The sequence below is a fragment of the Garra rufa genome, chromosome 1 (genome assembly GCF_049309525.1).
Source record: "Garra rufa chromosome 1, GarRuf1.0, whole genome shotgun sequence".
NCBI lineage: Eukaryota > Metazoa > Chordata > Actinopteri > Cypriniformes > Cyprinidae > Garra > Garra rufa.
This window is the reverse complement of record NC_133361.1, coordinates 28,338,859-28,347,428: the sequence shown is the minus strand read 5'-3', so window position 1 is coordinate 28,347,428 and position 8,570 is coordinate 28,338,859. Positions and strand designations below refer to the sequence as shown.

Here is an 8,570-nt window from a genome sequence, read left to right as displayed (position 1 = left end):
TTCTGAATGTATTTGGCAGGTGCGTATTTTTATCCTCAAAATACTGTAGTAAACAACAGCTGCATGTTGACTCTAAATGCGGTCTGACGTTTAGACGCCAACTAGCAAAACTGTAGTTGTCATGGCGACCGCACGAGCTGCAGACACAGCTTTGTTGACGCCGTGCTGTTTGTATCGGTTTGTCACGTAGATGTTCTGACGCGAAACTTGCTAATCGAGTAGTACTGTAAAATATTTTTATTAGTAGTAGAAGTAGTAGTATTTAAAACGAACAAATATTGTTTTTGTTTTGTTTTTTGTTGAATTATGAAAATACATTATAGGGTTTATTAGGTAGTTATATATAACTTGAAAAGTGAAATAAACGTCAATGATTGTGTGACAATTACATTTAAAAACACGACTGTTTCTCATAATTGTTGTGACTGATCTATATGACCCTTTTGATAAACTTTTGAGAAAACATTGTAAATTCTTTATTCACAAATAGTTGTTGAAATTTTGCTTTATTGTTAAATCCCCTAAACTCATTGATAGTTTTCATGAAGCGTCAGCACTGACCATTTTGGCGGCACTGAATATAAACAATGCCACAACCTAAGGGAACTCGCACATTTAGCTGATTATCGCTGCTGAAAATGGTCAATTATTGTCATGATTTGGGCTGTACTAATTGGTCGGACTGCCTGGGAAAAACATTTGGAGTACTGTAGACTGCCAAAAGTTATAACAAATCAAAGAGTTAAGTACAAAAGACTGTCTGGGGGACAAAAGGCGTTTGTGGTTGGCCAAATTGAACTAGGATTTCCAGGGCAAGAATAGGATTTTCATGACAATGTAAGTGTTTGTTTTTATCATTTCCGGTGAGGTAGGTGAAATATTAATTAACATCTTAATTAATACTGCTCCTATCTTTACCACCTATTGCCTTTAGTTTGTCAAAATATCACCTTCTCTATTGAGAAATTAGCAGAACAATGTATTCAGTACATTAACCGTGCAATCCATGCTGTTGTTTACATCCAAGTATCTTTAAAATGGCCATGCATCTGGGTTACTGGGTAACTGACCAAACTGTGACGTAAGTGCAAAACCTCTAAAAGAATAACAAGTTTCTTAATGCTTGTATTGTATTGTATTTTAACTATAACTGTGTACAAACATCTGACAGACGTCTTTCAGATGTCAGTTTTACATAAATTCTAAATCATAAACATCTTAAAGGCAGCTAAAAGACATCTATTTGACATCGGAGAACGTCCTATAGACATATTGCAGATGAGCAAACACTAAAAAATACGTTTTTCAGATGTAAATGCAGACGTCAAATAGAAGTCTCTGTGACGTACGTGTGCTATCAGGGAAGCTAAGATAAAATATGAGACGTGTCATGTGTGACAAAAATAAAAAAATATCACTTGTGATATTTCCAGTCAAGCTGTAATGTTGTCATATTGTGAAAAATGTGTAAAAATATTATTTTGGGTATTTAGGAAACACTATGACATACTATGACACAGCAAAAAAAAAAAAAAAAAAAAAAAAATAGAAATGTGGTGGAAAGACACTGGAGCGGTGTTTGTTGATGACCCTTACAAAACACAACCCAAACAAAAAAATGAATTTGTCAGAACTGCAACATTACAAAAAGTTATTTAGGGCTAATTTGGGGAACTTACGTGAAGCTACATTGCGATTTTAAATGATAGTATTTTTTATTTAAATAAGTATTTGATAAATTTAGTGGTGTCTACAAATGGGAATTGACTACTGATTGTATGTGCAAAGCTGAAGATGTTTCTCAGCAGGTCTTTGGACTTAGAGCATGGATCAATATTATTTGCATATATCCATATTTGGGCTTGGTTTATCAGACTAAGCATTTGCACAATGTCCTCTTTCATGTTTATATAGTGACCATAAACAAACAAATTTTGTTTGATTTTGAAGGAAGAGCTAGACATACTAAAAAAAATCAAGGCATAATACTTTGTAATGTTACTTTTGATACTTGTTCTTTGACATAAAGCAGATTTATATATATATATATATATATATTTATTTATTTATTTATGCCACTTTTTACCACCTAGCATTTTTTTTCAGTAGCCTTTATTTAAATGTATTTATTCAGGTAAATGTAAATATATATATATATATATATATATATATATATATATATATATATATATATATATATATATATATATTTACCTGAATATCAACACAACTGATCATGAAGTAACATTGTTATTTTTACACGACTTGGATTAAAAATGACAGCCTATCATGCATCTTTAAGAGCTTTTTAACAAAAGACGACATTTCTTGAGATAAATAACTCATGAACCTAAGCTCTGACATATGGATCTGAATTATAATGACTGAATGGAAATCTGTGTTGTAGTAGAATTAATATTTTTAGGTTTAACAGTCCCGAAAAGGTTCACTGCCGATGCTCCGCAGGTCAAGTCCAGAAACGCTGGGTGGGCTGGCACATGTGATGTTATTGTATATTGTGAGAAGCATATGGGGCTCCTCACCTTCCCCAAGCATTTCAACCTGCAGTGGAACCACCTGTGGCTTCTGTAGAATGAAATCTCGAAAGGGTTTAGCACTACAGTCACATTTCCAGTTGTTACCTGAGAGCCAGAGCTGATCCAAGCCATCAGGTATAGAAGCTGGGAGGTTGACCAGTACATTGTCTTTCAGGTTCAAGTAACGCAAACGTGGCAGCATGTATATGGTCGCATTAAGTATGAACTCCAACTTATTTCCAGAGAGATCCAGCCAAGACAGGTGTTGCAAAGGCAGTAAAGCCTCAGCAGGAAGACCGCTAAGTAAGTTTCCTGACAGCAGCAGATAATCTAGATTCTTCAGGCCATAAAACGTGTGGGGGGTGATGGATGTTAATTGGTTGAACCTTAGATCAAGCTGTTGCAGCCCTTGTAGTTCCACAAAACTCTGACGCTCAATCATAGAGATGTTGTTGTGTTGTAGGAATAGGCGACGAAGACCTGTAAGACCAGTGAAACTTTGGGCTGAGACTTTCGTCAGACAGCTTCTATCAAGATGAATACTGTGGAGCTTCGACAGACCCTTGAAAACTTGATCTGGTAGGCTGTGGAAACAGCTGCCAGTAAGTTTTATTACTGCTAGGTGATTCAGACCCGTAAATGTGCCCATGCGTGCATCCTGTAGCCGGTTGTTCTCCAAGTTTAACACCTCCAAATGACCCAGTCCTTCAAAAACTCTCACTCCCAAGGCTCGAATTTGGTTGTGGAAAAGGCAGAGCTCCTCAAGATACTGCAAGTCACGAAAAGTCCCGGATCGTAGGCTACTGATTGAGTTATTTGACAGGCGAAGCACGTGTAGGCTGTGCAGACCGAGAAACGTTTCATCATGAAGCACAGATAGACGATTTCTGCTGAGGTCCAACCATCTCAAAGATTTCATGCCTACAAATGCCCGAGGTGCCACGGTCACTATCTGGTTTTGGGCCAGATAAAGCTTCTGCAGCTTTGGTAGTTTCAGAAACACATTTGCCTTGATAACTTTCAGGTAGTTTCCAGTTAGGTCCAATTCTTTGAGCTCTGTGAGACCCTGAAACAGCTGCGGTTGGAGATACACCAGGCGATTCCCAGCAAGAACCAGCTCTCGTAATCCGTGTAGATCCTGGAAGCCAGTCTCAGGCAGGACAGACAGTGAATTCCATCCTAGGTTCAACAACCACATGTGACTTAGTCCAGCGAACAACTTGTCGTCTATTCGAGACAGCTGGTTATTGTTGAGACTGAGGGACGCAAGGTTGGGTGTGCCCTGAAAGACTATGCCAGGTAATGAACGAATATTGTTCCTCTCAAGGTGCAGGTGAGCAAGGGAATTCAGACCTCTAAAGACGTGGCCATCGAGGGATACCAACGAGCTGCTCTGCAGGTTCAGGAACTCCAGATTGGACAGCTTTTCGAAAGCAGCCGCTGGTAAAGTAGTGAACAGGTTTCCATCCAGCCATAGGGAGCGTGTCGATAGAGGGATGTCGGAGGGAACCTGGGTGAAGTTTCGTGTGCTGCAGTAGACGTTGAGCTCTAAGCTGTAGTCATCTTGGATACAGGTGCATCCCTTTGAGCACTGGCCATTGGGTTCCTCTGAGGGCTTTGGATCTACCGAGAGCCTCGGCTCCTCTGAGGGTCTGGATTCGTCTTTGTTGGGGGCTGCCACCACCACTGATGTCCCCAGCGTGTACAACAATAGCAGTACAAAGGGGTTCATTCCAACTAAGAGATAATTATAAAAAAGTAAACATTAAACACTAACATGGTAACAAAGCACCTAATCACACTATTATATCACTCTTCTCAGTGCTTCTAATTCAGAATCGCATAAACATTCAGTAAACATCAATGGAAAAAGATACAGATTTAAAAAAAAATTACTGATTATAGATTCAAATGAGAAAATGTGGATTTGGCTGTACCGTTTTATTGTGGCAGCAGTCCAGCAGGCGTTCACTAGAAAAGTGGCATGTGTGTGACAGATCTGAACCACCCCTGCTCCTATATATCACCTAGGAAAAGACACACAGTACTCTGCACAGAATTAACCTCTTCACTTCTGCTGTTTTCATTTTCAGTTTGCTGATGTTTGCGGTTCCAGCATTTGAACATCACATTAATTCTAGCAAAAGCTTGTTAAAATTACTTTATATATATATATATATATATATATATATATATATATATATTTTTTTTTTTTTTTTTTTTTTTTTTTTTTACTTTTGATAATTGTTTACTGAGAGGCATTAGTATATATTTGTGACCCTGGACAACAAATCCAGCCGTAAGTAGCACGGATATAATTGTAACAATAGCCAACAATACATTGTATGAGTCAAAGTTTTTTCTTTTATGCCAAACATTATTAGGCTATTAAGTAAAGATCATGTTCCATGAAGATATTTTGTAAATTTCCTAGTGTAAATATATAAAAACTTGATTTGTGATTAGTAATATGTATTGCTAAGAACTTAATTAGGACTAATTTAAAGGCAATTTTCTCAATATTTACATTTTTTTGCACCCTCAGTTTCTAGATATTCAAATAGTTGTATCTTGGCCAAATGTTGTACTATCATAACAAACCACACATCAGTGGAAAGCTTATTCAGCTTTTAAATGATGTATAAATCTCAATCTTCAACAAATTGACCATTATGACTTATGAAATGTATTTATTTGTGAAGAAAAGCGTCTTAGCGGAAATGCTAAAACCTTTAGATTTTAGTATTTTGACATTTTGTTTGAAATTAGTACTTTACATTGGATCGCTGATTGTCAAGGTATTTTCACAGAATTTCCCATCTATTACTCTCACACGTTTTAGACGAAAATCCTTTGACTTTCTCTGAACAGTGTTCCAAAGTTCATGTAAATCTGCCGAGCCATCAGTGACATTTAACAGATGGTACTTACTCCAGTTGTGGTTATCTGTTGGAGGACATCCAACTCTTAAGTTATTGAGAGTTAAACGAGCTAAACAACAAGGACTGAAGTCATATCGTCTTTTTTCTGGTTTTAGATTGAAACGAAAGTTACGAAGCGAATGATATATAACGCTGATTAAAAAGTATTTCTTTGAAGAACGTATGCAGTGGCATTCAAAGAATGTTAGGATGTGGGAACTACTGTAAAGGCAAACAGAGATAGGACCCTGCTCTGGCAAACACTGCAGTTCTCGGTTCTCATACAGAAATCAATACAGACATCTCATTCACATACAGTCATTTTTAAACGCAGAAGTTCTTTTCCGTCATAGGGTTAATGACCACTAGTAGAACTTGTTGACCCAGAGATATGCTCAAGAGAATATAGGGACTAGTTGTCCCAGTGGCTCACAAAAGATGAATGGTTGTTCAATAACGGTGGAAATGTTCAGCAGATTTTCTGCAGTAAAGATTTTGGATATGTGTCCAAAATTGACTTTCAAAAATAAACGTACTCTAAGAAATATTCACAAAAGCAACACGCGTGACTGGTGAGTGGTGAGGAAAAAGAACCATTAGTCTACACTCTTAAAATTGGATCAGGTTCTTTATTGATATAAGGAACATTGAACATCCATGGAAGTTTTCAAATGCAGAAAAGGTTCTTATAGTCGAAAAAGGTTCTTTGGATTTCTTCAAAGTGGTTCTTTTAGGAACTATTCACTGAAAGGTTATTTGGAGGTTCTTTCACCCTTTTGAAACCTTTATTTTTTAAGACTGTACAGCAGATGACTTTTTTTGAGTTGCAGATAGAAAAGGACGAAGCAAAGTTTTGTATTTTAAGACACATTACCATAAAATCACCAGTAGAGGGAAGTACAGTCTTTTGCTCACAAGATTACAAATTAAGCTGAGTTACCTCCAAGAAGTCCACATATTTTCTGCTGTATTACGTGTTATCATAAAATGTGTCAATCTTGAAGGCCATTGAAAAAGCCATGAACATTTTAAAACAACACCTTTCCTTTTTAAGTAAAAATATCAATGGCTATTTTGACTATTAACTTCCATGTTGAAAGCAGGACAGCTGATGATTGATGAAGTTCACCTTGCCTCAGGTCTGTTTTCCATCACTTTCCACTGTTGTTATGTTCTTTCTAAATGTGCATCTGCTAGGACAAAGTAAAAAAAAGTTTCTTCCTTCTCAAAAACAGAAAGTGCTTACATATTCATGAAGAATATGCAAAGGAACAGCTCAAGTATGGAAAGCAGTCAGTACTAGAGGGTAATGTGCCACTGTGGCTTTTAATGATTGCTTCTCCCCTGACAAACAGCTCTAATTGGCTCAGTTTCCTACAGTCAATGATATACAAAGGTTTGGAGCTTTGTCATTTGGCTGTGGCTCACCATGAGCACAAGAGGTGTCAGGATGAATGACAGTGCCAGCTGCTCAAACACACTCTCTCTGCCTGTTCAGCGAAGGTTCTGCTCAGCGCTGTTGGCACACTTCACAAACGGCCTCTAACGTCGACCAGTTAAGCTAACTAGTGCTGGACGTTCAGCGCTGTGGAGGTGAGGAGGTGAGCAGGCCTAAAGGGCATGATGTCAAATTGAGTTATAAGGGAAATGCGTGTGATGGTGTCTGTGTGGTCTTCCCTCCATCTGCCGTCAGGGAATCCATGTATCTGCTGAGACTCTCCTCTCTGGAAGCTTCTTTTCATTTCCTTTAGAGACAGAATTGAGAGAAGTGTTGCATAAATATTGAAATACAAGGACGCCAGCTTTGAGCAAAAGCAAAATCCTCTTCACCGAAATGATACTTTAGAAAATGTACAAGGCTGTAACAGTATTATGCAATTTTTAAAGAATTGCTTGAAAAAAAAGGGGAGAGCAGGAGACAGTTTAAAAGAAATGGCGGTCCTTTTGGTACTTCTTGTTATAGATCATTTCTGAGGCAGTAAGTAAAGAGTGCTTAACTTTTAGAGGACACCAACTAAACATGTACTCAGACCTTGATTTAAAGTACGATGTGAACAGTAAATGCTCCAAACTGTTTACTCAACATACAGAGGTAGAATTAAACTATTGGGTATTAGCTACAAATGTACATTAAATAAAGGTTTCTATAATATGTATATACAAGACCTTTGTATATCATTGACTGTATGAAACTGAGCCAATATATATGTATATTAATATATACACATTAAAGAAGACACCAAATGCAAAATTCACTTTTTCATGGTGTTTGCATATAAATTTGTCTTAGCAGTGTCTGGGCACAACCACCCTTTAATGATAAAAATCCATTTACTTTTTTTTTTAATCCCCAAAAAACCTTAACAGTCTCAATTATCAAGCTTGTCTTGCTGTTCAGGCCCTACCCACAATTGCTGACGGACTGTCCCGTATTTGCATATTTCTGCCTTCAGCCAGTTGTGGACTCTCTTACTATTGGGAGATGGGAAGGTCTGTATAACTTACTATTGGAGAAAGCATAACGGTTAACTTGGATCACATGTGCCTTGATAACCAATCACAATACAGCCTTGACGTCATTGAATTTCAGTTTGTGCGACACTCTGTTTAGCCTCCCCTCCGCTGACACCCATTAAAAGAAACCGGCCTCTGGTCTCCTTTTGCAAACCAGAGGCATTAGCTTGAACTGTTGCGCTTTTTTGTCTAAAGGTTGCAGGCTTGCCTTCCAGTGGCTTTGGTTGTCCGCTGTCTGCCATTTTCTTCGCGCTCAAGCAGCTGTAGCGACAACAGGGTCTCGTAAGCAATAAAGGTGTTAGCAGTTGGATGTAAAACTAAACATAAGAGAATCTGAAGAGCCACCGAGGGTGCAGTGGATTAGTTTTGTATTGTTTTTGATGGTAATGCGCCACTGAATACACCTAAACTCGTTCATGTCTGCACAAATAATTTTTCAGTGATAAGAACTGAAAGCTAGTCCCATCCAAATTGATTGATCCTTATTGATTACAACGCTGAACACAGTTGTGCTGCTTAATATTTTAAGCAGCTCACCACTGTGATCCAGCTGCTACTCCAGAAGAAATAAGTCTCACACTTTATAATTTTTATGATT

At 37.7% G+C, this 8,570-nt stretch overlaps 1 protein-coding gene across 1 annotated transcript; it reads right to left on the bottom strand.

Annotated features, from left to right (window-relative positions):
• Nucleotides 1-2,150: 2,150 nt before the first annotated feature.
• Nucleotides 2,151-4,551, bottom strand: igfals (insulin-like growth factor binding protein, acid labile subunit). Its single transcript, XM_073838564.1, has 2 exons — nt 4,475-4,551; nt 2,151-4,274 (listed from the first exon to the last, which is right to left on the bottom strand). The coding sequence occupies exon 2, from the start codon at nt 4,267-4,269 to the stop codon at nt 2,428-2,430; it is 1,842 nt and encodes a 613-aa protein (XP_073694665.1). The 5' UTR covers nt 4,270-4,274; nt 4,475-4,551; the 3' UTR covers nt 2,151-2,427.
• Between the last annotated feature and the right edge of the window lie 4,019 nt (nt 4,552-8,570).